Source organism: Sorex fumeus, unplaced genomic scaffold (assembly GCF_029834395.1).
Source record: "Sorex fumeus unplaced genomic scaffold, SorFum_2.1 ptg000043l, whole genome shotgun sequence".
NCBI lineage: Eukaryota > Metazoa > Chordata > Mammalia > Eulipotyphla > Soricidae > Sorex > Sorex fumeus.
In genome coordinates, this window is record NW_026606100.1 from 45,136,252 (window position 1) to 45,161,113 (window position 24,862).

Consider the following 24,862-nt stretch of genomic DNA (forward strand, 5'->3'; position numbering starts at 1 on the left):
ATATTCATTGTATAAGAAATCAAACTCCTCCATTTGGGGCCTGAATGTGCAAATTGTTAATATATGACTCTTAGATGGCATTTTTCAATATACAAGACAGAATAATTTGAGCCTAATCTTCCTCTTAGAAGTGACGTTTTCTTCTAAAATTGTTATCTTTTTAAGTTCTGCAAATTGGAAGCTTGTTTTCTAAAACTTTGTATTTTCTAGGCAACAAGAAACAGCTTCAAATTAATAAAAAACTTTTTTTGAGCTCTTAGCCATGTTATATGGCTTAACTGGGAGGGTGAAGCAGAGAAGTAGAACAGGAGCCAGTTTCCTTAAATGACCCAGAGCCACTACAACCAGAGCCTGTCTAACAAGCCATGTAGATTCAAGGCCCCCCACCATCTCCTACAATTCCCCGTGTTTTCCAGCACATCTGCCTTCCCTCTTGGGGTCAGCTTGCTCCTTCCAACTATTCTATTAAGATGAGAGAGGGAGAGAGAGCATAAGAGAATATTGCCCTGTGCTGGGTCCCAGCAGCTAAATATGACAAAATAGAAGACAAGTTCCTGCCCAGAGAGGTTAATACTTGGAAATAAAGCTGGTGGTGGATGGAACTGGGCTGGGCTGTTGATATCTCGTGCTCCAGAAAGGCTAAGGTGGGATCTGAACAAATATGGGAATGAGACTAAGTGGTATCTCCCTTCCCCCGCCAGCCCAGTCTCTCTGCCATCTCTCTGTGATGTGTGCCATCACATCTGCAATACTCTTTGACTTAAATAACTGTTTCCTTTCCAGGAACCAGAAGGAAGCTGGAGATGTTCATGGTGTGTAGGATAGGCATCTAGGAGAGGGCTGGTCAATCTGGAGGGACCAAGAGTGGGTGGTATCCACACCCATGTCTTCTACTCTTGGTTTTGTGCAAGCAATTGAATTTTCAGCCTTGCAGCTTTGGTATGCGGTGTCCCTTCAGATCCAACTCTAAATGGCAATGAACAATTCTGGCTGGCTTTGGTCCTGGTTGAAGACCAAATGCATTTATTTTTATTGAAAAGTCATTAGCAATAGGACATCAAACTACTCTCCCCTATGCCAAAATATTATTAAGCTGGGACAACTTTAATTTTGTTGAGAGAGGGTGTTTCTCCCGCTAGACTGACTATAATTTTTTTTCTGATACTGACCTCTTTTATAATTGCTTTTTCTTTTTAAAACTTGCATTCTGCCAAAAGCGTATATATATATATGTATGTATATATACATATGTATTATATGTATATATACACACCTATATGCACATATATGTACATATACATACACTGTTTAAAGTCTAAAATAAACCAAGTGTGCATTGCTACAGGCTTCTTAAGGCACACTAACCCAATGAATATCTCCACACTTGAGGATAGTTTTGTAGGTCTGACTTTTGCTGAGGTGTCCTGAAATTTGTTTTTGTTTTAAGATGATCAAAGTATTTCGTATAGTGACATTACTCTATCTGGTACCTACTGAGAAAATGACTTAGATTTTTCTTTTCAACAAAGGAAATAATGAGGAGGTCTTAGATGGAATACAAAAGCTTTTCCACAGGCACATGGCAAATTGTTTGCTAATTCTCTAGAAATTAATCACCATTCAGCAGAACATCAGAAACAGTTGTCTCTGAAGGAGACATATCTCAGAGGGGTAGCTACACTCTCATTTTCAGAGCCTGTTCCCCAGCACACATTAGGAAGCATCCCTGGTCCCTGGTGTTCATTCTCATGTTCTTGTCTATTGGGCCCTTCCGTGTCAAGCACGAAACAAACAAAAGCCCTGGTGTGGGTCAGGGGGCCAGAGGGACTGTAGAAGGAACTTGGGCTTTGGAGGCTGGCCCTGGCTTCCTGGCTTCTATGAATACCAGCCATTTACTTAACTGGAAATGGAGCTGAAATAGCTTCATCTGAGGCTCCCTGTACAAATTGGAGGTTTCCTGGGCAAATGGCAGTGAATGAGAACATCTAGGTCACTGCACTCCTTCTAGCGTGAGCACTCAATAGATTAATGGTGGCTGCCACCAAAGGTTGAGTGAGCTACTCCAGCATCTCAGCTGGAGCACTGCCTGGAGTGGGCACACATCAGCGGGCAAAGGAGCCCTGGCACAGTGCTTCTGGAGTTGACAGCTCGCACACGTCCATTCCTCTTTCTCTGGCTCTTCCTTTGGAAGCTCTGCTTTCAAATATCCTAAAGGACACAGCGGTGATCATCGAGACTGTTTCCAGCCCCTGTGGCTCATCTAGTCTCCTGAGGGAACCCACATCCTGACCTCCCACTCTTCCTGGCCACACTGCCAGCTTATCTCGAATTGCTCCAGCTTCTCGAAGCCAACCCTAAGCATCCAGAGGACTATCAATGCTAGCATGCTAATTTTTCCCCAAGAGTCCTTGGAGACCTTCCCCCCATCTAATCTTTCTAAGCTTCCTCATATTGTGTATTCTACACAGGTTAGAGGAATCTTTGGAAGAGACTTTGCTCTGGTTGTCAAGATCAAAATGTAGAAGTATTCAATGTACCGATGGTCTTTTGGATCTCTTGCTCTCTCAGCCCTTAGGATTCATTGCCTTGGAAACCTGAGAGCATTAGTTGCTCCATTCTTGCTGCTTTAGGTGGTTTGGCCTAAAGAACTGGGTTGTCCATCAATGATCAGGGTAAAAGGGTCAGGGAGATGGAGGAAGCAGACTGAGAGCAAAGTGAAATTATTTATTTATTTACTTGCTTTTTTGGTCACACCCGACAATTCACAGGGGTTAATCCTGGTTCTGAACTCAGGAATTACTCCTGGTGGTGCTTAGGGGATCATATGGGATGCTCGGAATCGAACCCAGGTTGGCCGTGTGCAAGGCAAATGCCGTACCCACTGTGCTATCGCTGCAGCCCCTTTATTTCTTTTTTTTTTTAAGACTTACTAAGACAGGTGTTGTCCTTGAAGAAATTCAAAAACTTTATGCACTCTTCCAGGTCATTTCCACTGTTGTTACAGTCACACCACGGGGCCACGCTGAGGCTGCTGGAGTCTATGTAGTTGGGTGTCATGACTGTACCTGAAAAATAAAAACAAGGCGTTTGAGTCTTAAGTGAGAATCTAGATTTTTCTAGTGCCTAGAAAGAAACATGTGTTCCACTGACAGTGATGGCACCGTGGATAATTGCAAACATTGTATTTACTGAGTGGGAAATTCTGTTAAGTAGCGTGTTTTCTTGGCAATTTATATTGAGCACATAAAATAATTTATATATTTACTTTAAAATTATAGTCAAACTCTTTGAGCTGCAATGGGACTTTTTTTCCCCTACACAAATGGTGTGATGTCAGGGAGCTGAAGAGAATGAGCTGAGAATGTATGAGTTGCCAAGTTCCTTGCATTTTCTTGGGGATGGCATTCATCTTCATTAATAGGTAGAACTGGCTTTACATGTCTTTAAAGATACTTTGAGGACTCCAAATTCAATTCTCTCTGAAGCAAATGGCTGCTTCAGAGTTACCCAGGGAAGCTCAGAGGCTCACCTTCTGGGTGAGCCTGTAGCCTGAATATTGCTAAGGAGAGCTCTGTGCATCAGACTCTCCACGGATTGAACAAAAGTCTTCCAAGTTAGAAACAAACATTGGAAATTCTCTAAGAGAACAGCTTCTAGAGTATTGTCTCAAGAGTCCTCCAAGAAATGCTGGGTGGTCTCTTTGGCCTACATCTTCCTGTATTCCTGCTTTTTTCCTGTTGAGTTCTGTACTGGCACGAATAAACAATGCATTAACACTTAATGCAACTCAAATGTCTCTGCCTGGGTGGTTCACACCAGGCACTACCTACTCATGCCAAGAAGTCTTCTGTATTATTTTTATTTTGCAGAACTAAGAAAAAGGACAATCAGCGACCCAATGGGACAGATTTGGTCACAACCACAGAATGTAAACTCTTCTGGGTCAAGGGCCTTACTGTCTTTGCCCCAAATTCCTCACTGACTTGGAGGAAACAATATCCCATTGTTCCTGGGATGAGAACCTCAACTTAGAGCAGAGAGGGAGCTTTGGGAACTTTGGGAGAAAAAGAAACAGGCATCATCCCCACTAAGGAAGAGCTAACATATGTCTCCTGAGCATCCCTCAATGCCTGACACCATAGTGGAGTCTGCTTATGGGAGAAGGAGGAACAAGCTTGGTTCTGAAAGAAGTTAGAGCAGAAGAGGGATTAACCCAGGGGAGAAATCAGATTTGGTCCCCTTCAGACACCAGAAGGGCTGTCATGCCCAGGCGGGGCTCACAGGAATTGCACAGCATGTATCTCGGCCACTCAGGGAGGCCTTGGGAGCCTTTATGGAAGATGAACTCTCATGGGAACAGGGTTTCCATCTGGAAAAGGGCTAGTTGACACTGTGCCATCTCCTTCGGGCACCCCTGTCTGTACTCTCAAACTTTTGACATCGGTCAGGCAGCCAGTGGTTTTTCCATTTCCTGAGCCTGTCATTCCACAGTTTGGCAAAACCCCATGACAGGCGACAGAGCTTCATGAAAAGTATAGAGCAAAAGAAACTCTGGAGGCCCGAGTGATGAGAGCCAGTTTCACTTTCCATGTCCCTGACGATGCTCATGGGGACTGCCTGGGTCAGGGGTGGGAGTGAGGAGGCACAGAGAGCCCTGGACCGCCCCTACCATTGGCTGTTCACTGGCCCGTGCATGCAGGCACTCCAGACCACACCTGACTCTATGCTGTCCTTCTGGAAGGAAGCACTTCTGATCCTGGCAGGAACACAGCACCTACCTACCCCAGGACTCCTCACACATTGCTTTCCCTTGCCAAGCCCAGCCAGCCTTCACTGTCAGTCTGTATCAACTGTCATGTGGTGGGGTGCTGATACAGGGTTTTCCTGGCCCCTGGTCCCCGGAGCATCTGCTTTTCTTCCTCCTGCCCTACATAGCCAAACACAAATATGCCTCAGTCTCGCTCCCCAGAGTTCTTTCAAAACTATTCTCCAGAGTGAGAAACTGGTTCTTCTAAAGCAGTAGACTGTCAAGTGGATAACGGGATCCTGGCATGATTCGTTGGCATGATTCAGGGGGTGACAGTAGAACCCTAGGGTGTCTTTGGGAGGTGCTTTCTTTCTGTTCTCTCTAAAGTTGATTTCCAGGAAAGTTCCAAGTAGTATTTTTTTTTTTCTGAAAGGGGAATGCTAAGTTCCCAAAATTTGGGGTCTTCTGCTAATCAAGTCTGGGTCTTGAAATAGAGAAAGTTCTGGTTTTGCTATGTCTGTTCTCAGAGTGTTTTGGGTCGGGGGGACAGAGGTGATGTAATCTTAATCACTACCCTCTGCACACCAACAGCTGAGTCACTAGGGCCAGCAGGACTCCACTGTTTAGGGTTTTCTTTCCAAAGCACCATTTCTGTGCTATTTCTCAGACTGAGTGTTTTTCTTGTTGCCTTTCTTCAAAGCTCCCTAAGACAATTAGCTGGCTGCAGTGGTGCGTGCAGAACCCGGCGCCTTTTGCCCTGTCTGTTCCCTGTGGTCAGTCCTCCCTGCAGCTGCTTCCGAGGTCTTTGCACTTGTTGCCCCTGCTCTTTAATGATGCCTCTGTCAGTCTGCACCCGTGCACATCCATTAGCTTCTCTCTCACTTTCATCCAGGGGAGTCCTCAGGGTCTAACCTCAAAACCAACTAGAGGGTTTCAACTCGCCTTGGCCAGGGCACGTGGCTGTGGAAAGAGCATGCGGGGACCTCCTGCCAGACTTTCCTCCCATCCCTCTTCCCTGCTTCTCCCCCATCTTACCGATGAGCCCGGAGTAGGCGAGGAGGCAGTCAGCATAGTTCTCCTTCAGACAGCTGCTCACAGACCTTGACTCTGGCTGGCAGTTGGTAAAAAAATCTGCCAGGCGAGATCTGAAAAAAATATATAATATATATTTTATATATATATATAAATATAATATATATTTTTATATACACACACACACACATATATATATATATATATATATATATATATATATATATGGGGGAGGCTCTTCAGAAGTTCCTCAGTCTCTGGACAGTCATCATTATCACTGTAATTCATTCCTTTGCTGAAAGACCCTTTACCACACACCCAACATTCAGAAAATTCAAACTTAAAAGAAAGGAATCACCATAAGGTACACAGTTACAAAGCTGTTCATGATGGGGTTTCAGTCATACAATGTTCAACACCCATCCCTCCACCACCGTACATTTCCCACCACCAATGTTACCAGTTTCTCTCCCACTACCTCCCTCCCCCCAGCCTGTATCTCAAGTACTTTCCTTCTTTCTCTCTATTTCTCTCCTTTTGGGAATTATGGTTTGCCATACAGATATGGAGAGGTTATCATATTTTTCCTTTACCTACTTTGCCGGTTCCTTCATGCATGAGGCTCATCCAAGCGTGTGGAGAGTGGCCTTGAGCATTGCTGTGGCTGGGTCCTGGTGATTTTCAGAAGGAACCGGCAGAGCAACCCAGGTATGTGGGACCTATGGCTGAGATCTCTAAGCCTGCTCAGATAGGGACTGGACCTCCTCCACCCAGATCCCCCATTTTCCAGTGGCTTGGCGGTCACATTCACAAACTGCCCCCAGCACCATGTGATCTCATCAACAGCCAAGATTCAGAGACAAAGCTCCCGGAAGAGAGTGACGCAGAATTTCCTACAGCTTCTGTCCCTCTCGGAGAGCTCAGCAAAGCTACCGAGAGTATCCCGCCCGCACGACAGAGCCTGGCAAGCTACCTGTGGCATATTCAATATGCTAAAAACAGTAACAATAATGAACCTCATTCCCCTGACCCTGAAAGAGCCTCCAATATGGCAGCATTGGGAAGGACGAGTAAGGAGAGGCTGCTAAAATCTCAGGGCTGGGACGAATGGAGACATTACTTGCACCCACTTGTGCAAACCAATGAACAATGGGACGACAATGATACAGTGATATCTACTTTGAACACGCAGTTCTTATCTAGAGTGATCATTTACAACTATCTTTGTCAGTTATCTTCTCTATTGCAATTGTCTTATCCCCCAGCATTGAGGCAGGCTTCTAAAGATGGACCAATCCTCCTGACTCTTGTTTCTACTGCCCTTAGTATTAGTCTCATATTATGTATTTTCATACGCAACAAATGAGTCATTTCAAAATGAATTAGACTTGAATCCACAAGGTACATGCAGGAAAATGTGCACATGACACTGAAACTAAATTTAAACTCTTGAAGTGTGAGCCTCTTTTCTTAGACAACCCCCAACCACCAGCCCCCTCTTCTCCCCCCCAGTCCTCACCCACCTATGCTTGGTTGGAGAGAAGATGTCTACAGACCCTATTAACTAGAGATATAGATTCTTTGAAGTTTCCATTTCATACTCTAACAAGGTTTATTTGTATCCTTAGGAAGTACATTTCTTACACACTCACCAAAAATCCACAATGAGAAAATATTTACGTCACACAGAAATGTATTCTTGACATAAAATAGGATCCTATGGCCCATCTGCACCCCTAATTCCTACTGGCTTTGAAGATATGTGTATCTGTCTGGGAGTCATCTCCATCCCCCAGTCCAGAGGGGACAGGGATTTGGGCCAGTCAAGTGACAGGGAGGAGAAGCTTTTCCAGAACTGAAGAGAAAGGCCTGAGGGACAAGTGCCACTCCCTACGTGTGCCATCACTGTTGGTCCAGTACCTTGGGGCTGTAGTTGGAAGTGAGGCCTGGAGGGTCCACACAGTAGAGGGTAGAATATGTCGTCTGTTCCAGGAACCCTCTGTCTGTGGCACAGCCCACCAGAAGCCCTTGGGTGGCAGGAAGGTTGCAGAGACCGGAAGTGGAGCAGCCACAGACCCACCACTCTGGGGAAGACCGGGGCTTTTTGTGGCCTATGAGCTGTTTTTCAATCTGAAGAGAGTATTGTTGGAGAAGGCCTGGATGAGAGCTGGGGCACCTCTGAGGTCATCTGAGCAGACAAATGCTCTGCTTCTCTGTGAAGAACACAATGGACTTCACAGGAATTTAAATTATCTGGCAATTATAGGAGACAATGGCATGGTTGTCTCCTCTGCTCTCTTGTCTTGAGGACTCTGAGTTGGCAGCTGACGTTCTCAGTGCTTGTTTCTACTTATTTCCACCCAAGACACTGCTGGTACTTAGCATACTTCAGCTGACAAACAAGTCTGTGTTGTGGTTAGAGTGAGGTAGGCTGTGTGGGGCTGGGGAAGGCTTGTGAAAGGCCTTTTGGGGGGAGGGGCCTCCCAAGTGATTCTCAGGAGGTTCTGGGGGCCCCACTAGCGGTTCCCAGCCAACTCGTCTGTTGATGCAGTGCAGGGCCAGAGCCACGACACTGAACGGGCCCTGCAGTGCCTCTTCTGGTGCTGCTTGGAGTCTCCAGGGTCTTCCCTGGAAATACTCAGGGGAAATGCTCAGGGGAAATGTGTCTGAGCTTTGCAGGAGATTCCCTGTCCAGCCCCTCATACTCCGCAGAGAGTAAGGTAAGGCCCTTGCTAAAACAAAGTGTCCGAGCCAACAGTCTCCACTGAGGCTGTGAGTGTGCCCACGTGTATGCTTGGGCCTCTCTCCTACAGCCTCTGCCCTGTGGGTGATTCTTTCTGATTTTAACTGAATATACAGAAGGACAGACAACCTGGCGATGTTCTGAAGCCTGGTTTGAAGATTTATTATTTGGAGAAAATCCCCTACAGGTGGTTCAGGCTCACTCAACTGGCTCCCGGCGCTTCCAGCTTGGATTGAGTGTTAATTTCAGCAGCATTTACTTGGTCATGAAAGTTAACGAGGTAGCAGGACTGGGCTTTGAACGTTCCCAAGGCCAACTGGGATTCCGGCAGCTGGTGTTCCAGCTCTGCACACACCCGGCCTGAGCAGCTCTTGGACGGGGCAGGGCTGGGTCCCCAGATGGAGGGATGGCCTTCCTCTCCCTCTCTCCCTCTCTCCTACTCTTCCCTCTCTCCATCCCTCCCCTCATTTTCCACCATCTCTGGAGCTGACTGTGACTGAAGAGTGTCATGAGGATGCCGGCCTTCAAGATGATACTAATGCCACCAGGCCCATTTTGCCTAGTAACCATGGGACCCACTCACCAGGGAACTCTGGAATGAGAGGCTAATTGAGTCCGTCTGCTGCAAGGAGTGTCAGGAGAGTGGGAAGAGGAAACTTCACCTGTGATTCCAAGAACCCTAGACAGGATGGTTTTAGAGTGAAGCTCCCGGTCCAGATCCCAGAGATCAGCATCACCAAGACAGAGTTTCCAAAGGACAGTGAACACACAAGCAGCCTTGTTAGAACTCCCGCCAGCAGGGACTGCAGAGGTAGGACAGTGGGTAAGCTAAGGCGCTGCTGGCCACCAACCCAGGTTCAACACCCGGCACCACATATGGTCGTCCCAACCCTGCAAGAAGTGATCCCTGAGCACAGAGCCAGTTGTGATCCAAAACACAAAACCAAAATCTTAACCCACTAATTTATCTCTGACTCTTTCCCAGGATGCTCTCCTCTTCCGACAGTGCTGCTTGAGGAAGGAAATTTGCTTTGTAGGATTCAGATTGCTAGAGAGTGATAATACAGCGGCTAGTATGCTTGCTTTCCACATGGCCAACCTGAGTTCAGGCCCTAGCAACCCACACGGTCCCCTGAACACTGCCAGGAGTGATCCCTGTGTGCAGAGCCAGGAGTAAGCCTTGAACACTGCCAGGAATAGCCCTCAAACTGAGTAACAACAACAAAAAAGCTTTGATAGAGAAGAAAGCTGAAGGAAGGCCTTGTTTATACAGTGGCACACTAAAAGTGGACAGATAAATTTCCAGGAGTCTGGGGAACTGTCCAACATCACCCCGGTAGCTTGCAAGTGGCCTTGGTGTGAAGATTTACACCACGGTAATCAACAAACACCACAAATCAGGCCAGTGTGTTGTTCTTGGAGAACACTTTTTAAAAATATATTTACTGACACAACCTTGTTTTAAAATAAACCCCAGGGCAATGTGGTCGATCCCACAGCGGGGCTGGGGAGTCTCTGGCATGTTGTCCCCTTCAGAGAAAGGAAACCGTCCTTCCCCTCTCCTCCTTCCCTCTCCCTCTGTCCTCTGCATTCGCTCTCTGCAGTGTGCCATGTCTCATGTGCAAATGCCTCACACTCTCAAAGCAGGTTACTTCTGGGCTCTTCTGCTGACTGAGGGATGCATCAGCTCAGGTGCAGTGACATAACGCTGAACACGTTTCCTGTCCCTGACCTCTGAGCACCAGCACTCTAGAAGCTGAGAGAAATAAGCAGAACAATCATACTACCAGAGTGGAAAGTTCCTGATAAAAGGCAAGCATGGCTTCTAATAAAAGCACAGCCAACACATGGGAAGCATGGATAGTACCTGTTAATCATGTCTTTATATACTAAAGATTTTACAGGAAACCCCGGCAAAGTGGGAGCGCCTACTCCATTCACCTGATGTCACAGGCAACACACTGACACCTGTCAGATGAATTCATACTAGAAGAAGACAGTGTGAGCAGAGAACCCCGATCGGAACCCACACATTCCATTCCCACCACCTAAAATCAGCACGTAAGCTGTTGCAGGAACTCAGGCTGGGAGGAGGCTGAGGAACTGGCGGGCAGGTATGAACAGGTATTCCAGGTGAGAAGAAGGAGCTGAGGGATTAAGAGCCACAATCACAGTCACTCCAGGTAGCAATCCCACAGTGCAGGTGCATCGCAGGCGCTGATGTAAGTGCCCGACACGTCTACATATTCATTTGTCACAGCACTCCTAGTAGGTCAAACTAATAGTTGAAACTTAAAAATCAAGAAACAGAAAGGGAGACTTTGTAATTCCTTCCAGCCATGTGGCTCTGAGGGCAGGTGCGGGGGCTGGGGACTGGGGTGTGATGATGTCAGTGTGACCCCAGAGTCAGACATTCTTTTCACGGCTGTACTTCAGTGCATACCACCCTCAATGTGGGAGCGTTTTCCACACGCAAACTGGCAGAGAGGAGAGATGTAGCTGAGTGGTGAGGTTGCCACATGGCTGCCCAGCAGAAATGGGGAGAGTCTCCACAAAACCCCTGTACGATGTTATTGCTGCATGGCTAGTGGGGAGGGTGTGCCACAGGGCACTAGGGATGGAACCCAGGCATTCTCCACCCCCATGGAAGGCAAGAGCTCAACAGATGTGAGTCATGACCCCTCCCATCCCCCATGGGTGGCTATAGAACAGAGCTATCCTGTGATTATTAGATCTGCGGAGCTGAAAGATTCTTGGGTGTATTTCACAAAGATGGGTCTGAGCCCAATTCAAGGCCATCATTATTGCAAAGGAAGGAGCAGGAAAATGGCCGCAGGGGCCAGGGTTGGAGACCTGAGGATTCCTCAGTGCTAAGCAGAGGTGGCAGCTCAGGGTTGGGCAGAGAGGAAGACAGGAGGAAGCACTGACAGGTGGAGAGCACAGGGTAGAGGTCCAGGGTGCAGAAAGGAGTGGGCAGAACTGGGCAACTTAGCAGACAGAGGACCCCTGGGTCTCCTGTGCATTTTCATGCTGGAAGGACGAAACAGGGGACGGGGGAGGTGACAGCTCTGAGGTCAAGATACCAAGGGATTAACTCAAAGATCTTCAGAGCCACAAGTATTCTTCAGAGCACCCACACCCCAACAGTGCCAGTAGACCAGGACAGCCTCTACTGGGCCTTTTTCTCTGCATACACTGGTTTACAGTAACTGGCTGAGGGCCATAAAGATAGCTCAGTGATTAGGGGTATATTTATCACAGGCACAGGGACTGGAGTAGGAGTCCTGCTCTCACATGACCCAGCCCTCAACGCACCCTGGTGGACCTCAGCACAGATCAGCCCGAGCAGCTCCAAGGGGTCTGACTCCACCCTGGAACCATCTGGCCTGTGGGTAGCATATCACTGGGAATGCCACCCCTCCCCAGCTTCCTGAGAGTGGCTTGGAACACTGTCACCCCAAAAGTCACCTGTTTCAATGACTTCCTCGCCTGGGGCTATAGTGAAAGGCTCCACCCTGGCAAGCCCCAGGCTGGGTTTCTTCTGGAGACATGAAATCTCTATGGCTACAGCTGTGAGGAGGTTGATTATTTTTCGGAGGTGACGATGACACGGAAATGAACAGGCACTAAAGTAGAAATGATTCTTCCGCGAAAGAGAGAAACCTCCCCACCCTCTATACGCGGGGGAAGCCCACACATGCTCAGGGAGCTTCGGGACAGAGGGAATGGAGGGTTTTGCAAAAAGGGAGCTATAGAGGGAAGGACAGAAAACTGGAAATAGAAAATGATTTCTAGAAAAAAAAATCCAGGAATCTTCTCGGACAGCAGATGGTCTTCTGACAGTGGGAGAAAAAAAATCACCCGACTGCTTTTTCTGTAACACTTCGAAGAAAACAGTGTTCTAGAAAATCGGTAAAGAACACCCTAGCAAAGCCTGGTTTAACTCTTCCTGGATTACCCTCATCCTGTCAATGCTATTTTTTTTCCAGGACAAATCTCATACTTGGACATCAGCCCTGGGGTGGGTGGAAAGGAGCAAAGAGCTGTGAGATTTTGAATGAGCTCCAGGTTCTGCTCCTAATTAACTGGAGTTCCTGAATCTGTTGCTTAATGACTTAGCTCTTGGATTTTCCTTCCGCTTTTAGAAATACAATGCACGGGACACTTGACATGAGTGGGCCCAAACAAAACAGAACACCTGCTCTTAAAACAGCCTTCTTCTCAACATCCAGGAATCCATTCTGCGGTTGCATGTAATTTTAGGGGCCGGATATTTTATCTCCTTTGAGTACAGAGACTGGGATTTTTCTAGGGACCCTCCGTTCATATACTGGGAAGCTGAGGGACAAAGAGATGAGACTCCTGCTCAGAGCCCCAAGGGGTGTTGCCTACTGACCAAGTATAAGAATGCTTGATTTTTCATCCCCCCCTTTGTCCTGCTCAAAGCTGGGCAACTTCCCAGTACAGGAGGTTTCAGTTTGGGAAAAATGCACCCTCGTAAATGATTTGTAAATGATGTACGAGGAACAGCACAGTCTCTATGGATATGTCAAAACTATAACAAAGCAGGCCACTCCGACCGGTAGCGTTACGTCGAAAGGGTCACCAGGTAGCTGACCAACGGTGCATGGCTCTGCCCACTGTGACTGACCAACGGTGCATGGCTCTATTCATCGTCCCATCCACTTTCCCACGTCCCATCCCCTTTCCTTTCTTTTGGGTGGGTTGTGGAAACATACTTAAGTCTGTACCTGTGCTCTGAATAAACGCACGCACGCATTCATGCCATCTTCTGAATGACGGAACCCTGTGTGACTCGAGTGCTGATTTCACCCTGACGGCCCTCCCCTGGCTCGGCTCTGCAGCGCCGGACGCGGCAAAGGGGGGTGATGGGGATGAAGTTTACCTAAATACACCTGGGTGGAGAAAGAAAGGCACCACATCAAGCCAGTGCCACCTCACTCATTAGGCACCATCTCAGCCGGTGACACTTCAGCCAGTACCACCCCAGTTGGCACCACCTCAAGCCAGTGCCATCTCATTTGGCACCATCTCAGCTGATACCATTCTGACCGGTACCACCTTGACTGGTATCATCTCAACCAGTATCACCTCAGTTAGTATCACCTTGTTCTAATTCTGGACTGACTGTAATGCAGGAGGAACATAACCAGGAGGAGAGGCAGGGGGAGCCCAATGATGAACAGATTCACTTCCATTCGCCCTTGTTAAAGGGTCTTTGGATCACACCCGTGTTCAGACAGGATTGTAAGATGGGAGGACCCAGCAGAAATCTAGAACTTTCAAACAGGGTTCCCTCATAAAGTGGTGTATGAAAGCCAGTGCCTTTTTCAGCACCCAATACACTGTGGATGCTGTACAGTCTTGGCTGTATCCATTTAGGTGATGGATTTCGGAAAGCTTTCTCCAGGGGTCCTGAGGGCAAATGGTAAGGAAGGTATGCTTGGGAGTGGGGACACCTATTTCTGATCTGATCTCCTTATGATGTTTCCACCTAGTGTGTTGGTTCACTTCTCTACTCCTCAGCATCCTTGCCTGGAAAATGGGAGCAATGCCTTCACGGGACCTTTCAACAGAGGCTGTAAGACCTGAATTAATATCAAATTTGCATCACACAGAACCCAGAACACATACCGTCTGGTATATCCAACATCTTTTCTTCACAGTTCTGATCAGTGTCAAACCCAGTAAGCAAAATCACCCAGAAGAAAACAAAATAGACACAAACCCCAGGATGTTAGCCTGGGAACACATATTTAGTACAAGCGACCACAAGGCAGTCCCACCACAAGACAGTGACTAGGACCAAGATCTAAGAAGTTGGCTCAAGCCCCAGGATGGTGTTCTCTAGGATGGGAGTGCAGAGCACATTTTGGCTCTAGGGATGGTTAGGTACCACTTTTGCCTCCTTCTCCAGCCACCAAGGAATGTGTAGGGAGCAGAGGGAGCCAGGGTCGAGCCAGGACATCCGACAGGGCTCGTTTTCTGCCTCTCTTCCCTGACATTGGGGTGACCAATGAGACTGCCTGAAGCAAAGGTACAATGTTTGCCGGGGGCAGACTATGGACCTGAGGGTCAAAGAGCTCTGAGGTCCTGCTCCCCTGCTTGGGAGGTCCTGGGAGATGGACAGTTCGGGTGGCCAATCCAGAGTCAGACACATCACATCTCCAGCACCCTGTCCCTAAGGGCCACTCCCGAGGGTCCCCTTGAGGCTTTTACTAAGTTGATTTGCTCACAGTGATACAGGTATATCCCTTCCACAGGCCTCAGAAGTAGAGCAGAAAGGTCCCAGAACCATAGGAAATTGGCCCCAGGTTTCCTACGGCCATAGGAAATTGGCCCTTCCATTTCCTGGGCCGGGAAGGCCCCATGGCCAAGGAGGATTAATTGCTGCCTCCACCCATATCTCTGCTCAGCCCACCACTTCACCCCCACTGGCCTTGGGAGACCCCCAAATCACACTGCACCTCCTCTTGGGATCCCAGGAAGCTTCTGGCCAGCATGGGGGATGGGGGGTGGAGGCTTGGCACTGTGACAAAGCCTGACACAGAGATGAGATGAGTGCGGGGACACAGACTTCAGTCCTGGCATCCTGCTTGGGGCAACTGAAGAGGAGGGGATTTCCGGGCTGCAGGCTGCAGGGCAGAAGACGGGTGAGGCTGCCCTAGCCCTTGGATCTCTTCAAACAAACCGAGGGAAATCCTGCTCAGCAGCCCAATAGTCACTGTACCCTGCTCCCGGCCACCTGGCAGCCACGCTGACAGCTGCCGATCAATGTCTGCAGAGGAGCCAAAAGTGACAGCTCATCTCCACGGGGCAAACCCACAGCGCAAGGCAGAGCAACCGGCAAGGGAAGTCCTGCTGACCTCAAAGGGGCTCGCAGCACCTCTCTGGCCAAAAGCTGCCTGGCGGCCTTGCCCCATCCCTGCACCCCATTCCCAGCTGACTCCCTGGTGCACCCACTGACAACCATGGCAAGAGGAGAGGGGTAAGTTGGTAAGTCGGAAAGGGGACGTGTTACACCACCGTGCCACACTGACAATTTTTTTTTCTTTTTTGGGTCACACCCGGCGATGCACAGGGGTTCCTTCTGGTTCTGCACTCAGGGATTACTCCTGGCAGTGCTCGGGGGACCATATGGGATGCTGGGAATCGAACCCAGGCTGCGTGCAAGACAAACGCCCTACCTGCTGTGCTATCGCTCCAGCCCCCACACTGACAATTCAAACCAACTGGGTTTGTATTCTCCATGCCGCAACATGTCCATTAATGCAGACAACCTAGCTTTGTTGGGACTTGTTTTTACAGGAAGAAATGAGGGAGGAAAGAAATTGAAAGCTTGCTGGCTTATGAAATGATTATAAAGCATTCCAGATACCCAATAGCTGCTATCTGTAACCTGTACGCTCAGATTCTGGAAGAAGAAATCTCCAAGAATTCTATTTCTGCAGGTAATCTTCAGTCATCAGCTTCTGGCTTTTCAGGCAAAAGGAGAAGTGGAAATCTAGATGGGCCCCCATCTTGGGCCAGCAGGAAAACCACCCGAAACTTCAAACCTCCAAAATATGGTCTGAGGGTATACTTTCTATTTCAGAAGTGGCCTCACATTATGCTGGAAACAAAGTATCTGCTCAGGAATCCTGGGGTGGCAAGGGCGCCCCTATCGGGCTTCCTTTAATTATTTATTACCAACTCCTCTTTCAGAGAGAACTTTGAGCTGCTTTTAGAAGTAACTTGAAAGCAACAGGATAAATGTGGGGATTAATGAAAAAGGAAGGGACCAAGGGAAAGGAGAGCAGAGGGTTAATACAGAACACACTCAGATTCTCAGATCAATGAAAGAGATGCTATGAGTTCTGTATCTTCCAGCACCACCTAGGAGTGAGGGGGATGGCTAGTTTATAATTCATTAGAATTTATCATTAAAAACAAGTTAAAAGAGTAAGAAAAGACCCTGGAAGCAGAATAATAGCCAGTTAGATGTCTACACTCTAGCTCCCTGATCTGGCTAGGGCTCAGCAGAGGGGAATAATGGGTATGAGACCATCGTGGATTATCTGGGTGAGCTCCTTGTAGTCACAAGGGTTCTTGAAAGCAGGGGAGGTAGGTAGATGAGGAGGGCAGCAGAATGCAATGTGGGGAGGGCTGGTCTGGCCTTGGCTGGTTCGGAGGCTGGAAAAGAGAACACAGCCAAGGAGTCAAAGCTGAAAATGGTTTCAGCTCCAGAACTTTCAGAATGCACATAGCCCTGCACACACCTTAGTTTCAGCCCCACGAGATATCTCCTAGTTGGGATTTCTGGTCTCTAGAAGTGTGTGAGAATAAATCTGTGCTGTTTAAAGTCACCACGAGTAGAGCAATTCATTATAGCTGCACTAGAAAAGAAAACCACCACTCATAACCAGTAAACGGTCTAAGAATGTGGAAATGAATAAGGATTTGTTTCCATTCAACTGCTTACTAAACATGCCACTTGGGGTGAGTAACTTCTCTCGAGCCTAATTTGCTTAGGTTGGACAGTATCAAGGCTCAAAGTATAAGCAGAGAATTGGGGGCCCTTCCACCTTGTGTCCACCTCCCACCTCCAGATTCCTCGATGAGAACAGGCCTCATCAGCCCTGGAGTCTTCTGTTTCATGCACTGCCCCACTGACGTTAGGGAGTCAAGGCTAGAAATGGCCACTGTGCTATTTCCCTCAGAGTTCTTCTGCTAATCATTTGGCAAAAGAAGGGCTCTGTCTGCACTCACACACATATCCACCCATGCCAAGTCTAGGTGGGGAAACCCACAATTATACCAGGCTCAGTCCCACTTTAACATCCAGAAGTTGTGTATTGTGTGAACCCTCTCAAACCTCCAGCAAAGCAAGGGGGCTGGTGGGATCACAGAGAGACATTAAGGACACCGGTGAAGGCAAATTCGTGTCACTGTATATGGGCCTGGACCCCACAGGTGGGTGTCTGAAGGGCACAGTTAAGAAGGTGTGGTCCAGACCCTTTGAGGTGAGGGTGTACCCAACCTATGCTGGCAGCCAGAGAAATAGGCTCTAGCTACTTTAGAACACAAGTACATTCTAGAACATTCCAGAATTATACCACATGCTGCTTGGTGGTATCCTTCACTCAAAGCTTTCTTCTTTGAGTATGAGTCGGGGGGGGTGTCGTCCAAATCTGAAATATTTAAATGTCCATGGGCTGGAGAGATAGCACAGAAGTTTAGACATTTGCCTTGCACATGGCCGACTCCAGTTCAATTCTCAGGATCACATTTAGTTTTCTCAAGCACTGCCAGGAGTGGTCCCTGAGCACAGAGCCAGGAGTAAGCCCTGAGCACCACACAGTATGGCCCAACCCCATTGGTACTATGCAAAAAAATCAGAAAAGTAAAGTAAAATAATACAAGCTTTCCTGACTGTAAGAATTTTCAAAATTTCTCCTCTTGCCCCCCAACTCTCAAGAACAAGCACCACACACTGCTATAACCCTTGAGCCCCAAGTTCTGCTGAGCAGAATGTTCAAGAAGCCCAGTGGCAGGGACTGAGGAAGAGGGGAGTCAAATGGATGGGTGAATGGCGAACAGCCTACACTCACACACACAGACACTAAGCAGAAACATGGAAATAAGCTCCCTATTAATCTTTAATAGGACTGCAGACTTCCCAAGGAAAATTATGCCCGCTGGTAAGTATACACCAGGTCGTTTTTCTTCCAGGCAAGTTGTTTTAAGGTCGGCAGAGACCTGGAGCTCAGCAAACAGCTAGTCCCTGATCTCTTCCTTTCTAGACAGAAAAGTGCTCAGGGGACCAGGAATTGTAGGGTTTTACGTCAACAGAATAAATCACTTATTCCGTTGCCATCTGATAGTAATTCCCTCTTTCCAGAAAATCCATCACTCTTCCTTCTATCCTCCTGTTCAAAGTCTCTTGCCAACACCATCCCAGCCCTCAAACCCCCTCTTCTATATTCTGCCCAAAGCTCTCAGCTGAATTAAAAATTCCCCTCCATTCTTAGATCTGAGTGGAGGAGCTGATTACCAGGGTCCACAGAAGCCATTTTCCACGCAACTGTCCACGTCAACCACTCCACCCAGCCTGTGACTTTAAGGTTTATTTTGAAGCCCAGAACTGCAGCGAGGCTGGATTCCCAGGCGCCTGAGGATGCCCCTTTGTGGCCGAGGTACACTTAGCTCCCTCCAGGGGGCGCTCTTCCATTAAGTGCAGAGTCCTGTGGACAGGCAACCCACCTTCACCACAGGCCACCACTAACTCTCTTTCAGGACAGGTACTGAGCTTGAAGGGAGGCAGCATTCACTGGGAGCTTACGGGCCAAGTTCAAAAGACCCTTGGATCATGGACCCAACTGTAATCTAAACTTTGCATGTTGCTGTGTTCACATTTTTGTGTCATAGCTCCACCATGCACAAGGCTACCCTGAGATCCCTTCTGACCATCCCAGAGGCTTCCACAGGGAACGTGTGACCAGAGGGACCGGGTACAGGACACCAACTTCTCTTATTTGAATAGTGGGGGTCCAACGCTGCTCCAAAGGTCAGTTTGAAAAGAGGATTTCTTTTCAAATAATTCCCTTAAAGCCTTCTGTGTGGTTTTGCATGTTCTGGCATCACCAGCTCAATTCCAATCTCAGGCAATCTGGGATGCAGCTAACACAACTGTCTCCTTCCTCTCTGCAATAATGGCCAGGTTGTGTCCACAGAGCCCAGGGAACACACTGTCTCCTTCCTCCCCACAATGATGGCCAGGTCACATCCGCAGGCTCCGGCGGGCAGTCACCAGGAGACATGCCTTGGCTGTGTCCCAACAGCCTCTATTTCATAAGGCACCATATCCCGGGCACAGCAGCGTTTCACAAGTGGCTCTCCACAGCCCAGAAACACTCTGAGCTGCTGCCAGCCTGCACTGAGGCTGACTCTCCATGGCCTAGCGACCACCACACCACCCACCTCTTCTGCACCCTCTCTGAGTCTAAATGCCCCACCAGGCCCACCTGCCCCGTCTACTGCATCCTCAGCTTTATGGACCTCTTCAAGAGCAGGATTAGACCCATCCGTCTCGGCTACCCCTCAGCATCCCCTAAAGCAGCAACTCCCCACGCCTGGACTCCCTCCCTGGGAATGTTCAAGAAATGGAACTTTTCAAGCCCCCACTGCAGACCTCTCGAATCATAAAGCAATTCTGGTGCAGGTTAATATTGAAGGAGCTGGAAGGAAGGATCCCGGGACAATGTCCCTCGGCTAACCCACCTTCCTGGCTGTGTAGGCTGTTTATGAACACAATCAACCCTGCTGCTGGGGGCTGGGGGTAAGCACGGTTCACTCTTGCTGGCGGGGTCTGTGTTTGAACAATGTTCACTCAGGCCACAGGGGGCTGTGGACAAACTCTGGCCACTGGGGTCATGTTCAAACACAGTTCACTGCTCTGCTGCTGGGCCTCTCGCCCTCAGGCCCTTCAAGGCACCTGTCTCCTCAGTCCTCTGCACCAGTGGAGGAGTCATTAGCACCACTGAGCAATAAAAACAAACTTTCTCCAACTGGACACTTGCATTGCAGCTACAAATGGTTCTCATGAATTTTAATTTGATGTCCTGGAACATGGAAGAGGCATTTTGGATTGGCTTTTGCCTATTTGCAGAGAAAGGCCAGATTTCTGGCAGCATAGCATCAAAACCTCTTAGCCAGAGAGCCTAGTTTGGAAAGGGGGTAACCTCTTTCCCCAAGACCCCCACATTGAAGACCAGAGCTGTCAGGTGGTGCCACTCAATGGTCCACAGGCATCACTGAGTGCCCCCTAGGAACCCCTCACCCCCAGATGCTTGATATTTTTGAGCCAGAGAGTTAGACCAGGTCCAACCTCCTGCCAACCTCTGGTTCTCCGTGTGGCACATAGTCCCCAAGCAGGACACATAGGAGAGTAACCCTCGGGATGGCAATTGCCACAAACATCTAAGAAGCAAGTTTGGACCTGGGTCATTCTTCCCAAACCCCAATCTAAGAGAAAGTACCCAAAAGTGTTTCTGGTGGAACGGGGCTTCCCCACAAGCGTGGAGCTCAGCTTGATCCAGCAGAATGAACCCTACACTCTGTCCCCACCAGCACACTGGCATCCTCTGGGCACTAGAATAGAGGATGAAGGATGGACTATAGGAGAAGGGCTGAAGGTGGACTTAAGGCTGAGGCTCGTCTCTCAAAACCAGCTCAGGGACACCTGTCCAGGGTGATGGAGCCCAGGGTGACACCAGCACCAAGGCTTCTGAGCAGTGTCCATTTCACCAGAAGAACTCCAGAGTGGGTCACAGACCCAGTCCCATCTGTCCTTCCCAGACCTGCTGGTGGTGTTCCAGGCAGGTGCACATAACCAGATCAGCTTTGGTCACTGAGGGTGTCTGTGCACACCTCTTAGGGCTCAGTCAGGCCTCTGGGACAAGCACCAACTTTCAAAGAAAGCTGGTCAACTTTGAGCTGGTCAGCACTCCAGATTCTTCCCCTGGCTCTCCTATGTCCTTTCCCCAGAGCACCATGAACGGGGGTCCATAAACCACACTATGATGCACTACTACAAAGACCAAAAGAACAAATGGACCCAATCACATAGAAGATTCCAGATTCCAAGTCTTCCCTTGGATACCAAATTTTCCAGACTTTCAAAGTTCTTCCTACATATTGCAAGGAAGAGATACACCGTCTATGTATGAGACTATGTTGTAGGTGTTTTTGTGCTACCTTTTAATGAGGTAATAAGCATGTCCACACTGGGGGCTGGGGCAATAGTACAGTGGATAGGGAGCTTGCCTTGTATACAGTCGACCCAGGTTCAATCCCTGGCACCCCAGAGCCCCTCTAGGAGTGATCACTGAGCACAAAAGTAAGCCCTGAGTACAATGCTAGTGTGGCCTTCATATATAAATACACACATTTATTTTTGACAGTTTTGATCCTTATGGTTATGATAGGCAGGGTTCCTTCACAGTGAGTTTGAGAATGCTAAGGAGTGTTGCCACCAAATGCCCCAACACCCCTCTTCTTACAAGACGTGAAGTGCTGCCACTGGGGGGAACACATAGTCCTTGCTCAGTCTCTAACTTCAAATGTTTGTTTTCAAACAAATAAATATATAAAGTGAGCTACAAATCACCCTCTGGAGCTGAGAGCCAGGATATGACAAAGGGTTTCACAGAAGAGAGTGCCCCCAGAGTGTAGTGCCCAGCGCTGCAACAGCTCCTGCTCCCCCAGGTGAGCCTCTCATGCAGTGCCTGTGTTCTCCTGACCCCACTCCCATCTTTCCTTCCTCCCAATGACCTTCCCAGATCTTCCCTCCCCCTCTGTGAACTGGGCTGGGGGAGGGCGATCAGCCCCCATGTGTGGAATGGTCGGGAGCATGACCTGGGTGCCCGCCTACCACACGGTCAATGCCACATCAATGTTCTGTTCATCACAGCCAACCTCGCCCTCGTCAGTCCTACATGTCTCATGGCTGTCCTCCCCACACTCCTGTCCCCCCCGCCTGGACTCTGCAGGTTCCGGGCTCTGGTACCTCCTGCCCTCTGTCCCTGGCTATGCCCTGCTTCCTCCTGGGCATGACTCAGAGCACAGAACCACCCTGAGGAGGAGGAGGAGAAGGAGGAGTAAGGCATGAGTCACTATCTGCCCTTTGCTGAGTGCTCACATGCCTGACTCAGACAAGCACCCTGAGGATCCATTATCCAAAGCGACCCCGGGTTACTGAAGCTGCACGTGGTCCCAAAGGTTGCCAGCCCCTGCCCACTCAGCTTTGAGCCCAACCAGCTTGTAGCCAGCCATACGCACACCAGGCCTTGCCTAGGCCAACAGCCATCATAGGCGTATTCTCCAGATGACGCGGCCACCTCGGGACGTCATGGTCTGGCCAGTTGGCACCGGGACAGAAAGGAGGGTGATGCAGAAAGTTTAGCAACATGGCTACTATACATGGCCACACGGGCATTTCCCCTGGCTGCTGGGTGCCGTGGGTGTGCTCAAGTGTAAAGCAGCAAATATCTGCCCTTCCACCCCCGGATTCCTCCTTCAGAGCCTCTGTATGCTGTCGTGGGGGTGGGGTTGGTGATACATTTGGAATCTGAAATTTTAAGCTTCCTGTAGCATGTATGACAAAAAATTGGGGACAAAGAAAAGGAGTAAGTAGTGTCTAGTTAGCCTCTTCTGTGCTGGGGCAGGCAGAATTCTGAAGAATTAGCAGAGTGATTGCGTTGACTCTCCATCCCCTGTTAAAAGGAGAAACTGAGTCTCGAGCTACACCCTTGTCAGAGTCAGGATCTGCCTCACACACAAACTCCTTGAGAGCGGCAAGGGAGGGGGAAACTCATTCCAACCCTAGCTCGGTGTGGTACTTTTCACACTGATGGTTCTTTTAAATGCTTGTTTTTCTTGGATGTGAAATTTTCTGCATAATTAATTGCTTTTGAAAATTACAGCTTACTTTCCATTCACTGAGTTGGAAATGCCCTGGAGCAACGCGAATGCCAAGGGGTGGTGGCAGCAGACCTCCCTCAGGGGTACTGCTTGAGAGGGGGGGCTGAGACAGCTTGGGGGGAGAAGGACTCAGGCTGGCTGTAAGATCCAGTCATTCAGATCCCTGATAGCCACTTGCTGAGGTGAAGAGTCCCTGAAAGGTGAGGCGTCTCTGAGCCTCGGCTCTGGGTACATACAGTGACTACACGCCATGTACAGCCAAAGAGACCATCTCCTGTGGGGGCATGAGGAGGCAGGGAAGAGCTTTGGTTTATTCCTGGCTTAGTAACTGTGGGCCTCTGGCTGGCAAACACGATGGTGGGTAGATGGAGAATGGTGGAGGAATGGCTGGATGACATGAACAATGGTGAACAGAAGGATAAAGGGAGGAAGGGATGGATGGATGGATGGATGGAAGGATGGATGGATGGATGGATGGATGGAATTATGGGAGGATGGTTCCCCTGGGGTTCTTTACAGCGCGAGAGAGGCAAGCCTAAAAATATTTTCCCTGATAGTTTCTTGTAAAGTGGTTGAACACGGTGCTGGAGCAATAGCACAACGGGTAGGGCATTTGCCTTGCATGTGGCCAACCCAGGTTCAATCCTCGAGATCCCATATGATCCCCAGAGCACCGCCAGGAGTAATTCCTGAGCGCAGAGCCAGGAGTAACCCCTGAGCATCACTGGGTGTGACCCAAAAAGAAAAAAAAAGTGAATGAACGTCATTTGAAATAAAATAATCCTATGAAATGGAAGCTTCTTTCCTTCAAATTAGGGGCAAAAACAAAAAACAAAAAACAAGACCGTGCACGGACCTGGCTGGTTTAGTCAGGGCCAGAGGGAAGTTGGTTCCCCAGGCTGGGTCCAGCATGGGAAAGCGATTCTGGTAAGGCAGAGAGTCTTGGAGGAAGAGGGCGGAGCTGAGCCGAGGGTGTCAATCCAGGTTTCTGTCTGCTGTCTTAGACAAAGTGGGCTAAAAGACCAAGACTGGGGGCTTCCAGAGAACCCTGTTGAGTGCCCACCCCCATCACCACATCGGGAGGAAGATTCTCAAGTCTCTTGCCCACTGTGCCTTTTCCCAAGTGAGACATAATGCTCAGAAAGAGAGTTCTGTGAGGCCCAGCCACAGAGCAGTGAAGATACAGCGCTGCTGACCTGCCTGTGAAGCTGCAGATGAGTTAGATGAGTTAGAACCACTCTGCTGGGGACAGCAAATAGCCCCCAGGTCAGCAGGAGCTCCCGGGAGACCTGGGATTCCTGGGGTCAGGCTGACTACGCTGAATAACTGCGCCCCAAGTGAATGACTGAGTTAATAGCAATAATAACAAAATGGCAGTGTGGTCTGGGAGGACTTTTTCCTATTTGTGGCAACAACTCTCGCAATCAGGAGCTGTCACAGAGCCCGGGCTTCATAATAAGCAATGAGTGCTCCAAAGGAGATTAGATAAAGGAAGAACTTAATGAGCATGTATTACCTGAGAAGCAGTTTAGAAAAAAAGAATTTTAAATGATGCTGAGAGGCTCTGATGGACATTATGTTCTACTGCTTGGTGAAAACTGTCTTTCGGGTGAGGCTGTCTGAGTCACTGAGCTGTAAAGAGCATCTGGAGAGAGACATGTCTGGGCTTGGGATTCTGCCTGTCTGCAACTCAAGGTAGGATGGTTGAACAGTGTCAGATCATCGTCTTCCTGTCATCATTTGCTAGTGGTGACACAAACCAGGTTTCAGAGTGAGCAAGATGGGCTGCTTCCCGACTCCTCTGTGTGGAAGCAAGAGGAGTTCAGGGTAGGTTCGCCCTCTCTGCTCTTCCTGGAGGT

The 24,862-nt window shown here is 48.8% G+C and overlaps 1 protein-coding gene across 4 annotated transcripts in view; it reads right to left on the reverse strand.

Moving 5' to 3' along the window:
• The window catches only part of GFRA1 (GDNF family receptor alpha 1), a 231,242-nt gene that overhangs the window by 26,558 nt on the left and 179,822 nt on the right, over positions 1-24,862 (reverse strand). For all 4 annotated transcript variants that reach the window (XM_056120569.1, XM_056120568.1, XM_056120570.1 and 1 more), the window contains 2 exons: positions 5,783-5,892; positions 2,931-3,065 (listed from right to left, as the gene is read on the reverse strand). In XM_056120569.1, the coding sequence (XP_055976544.1) occupies positions 2,931-3,065; positions 5,783-5,892 (245 nt within the window). The remainder of the gene's footprint in view (positions 1-2,930; positions 3,066-5,782; positions 5,893-24,862) is intronic.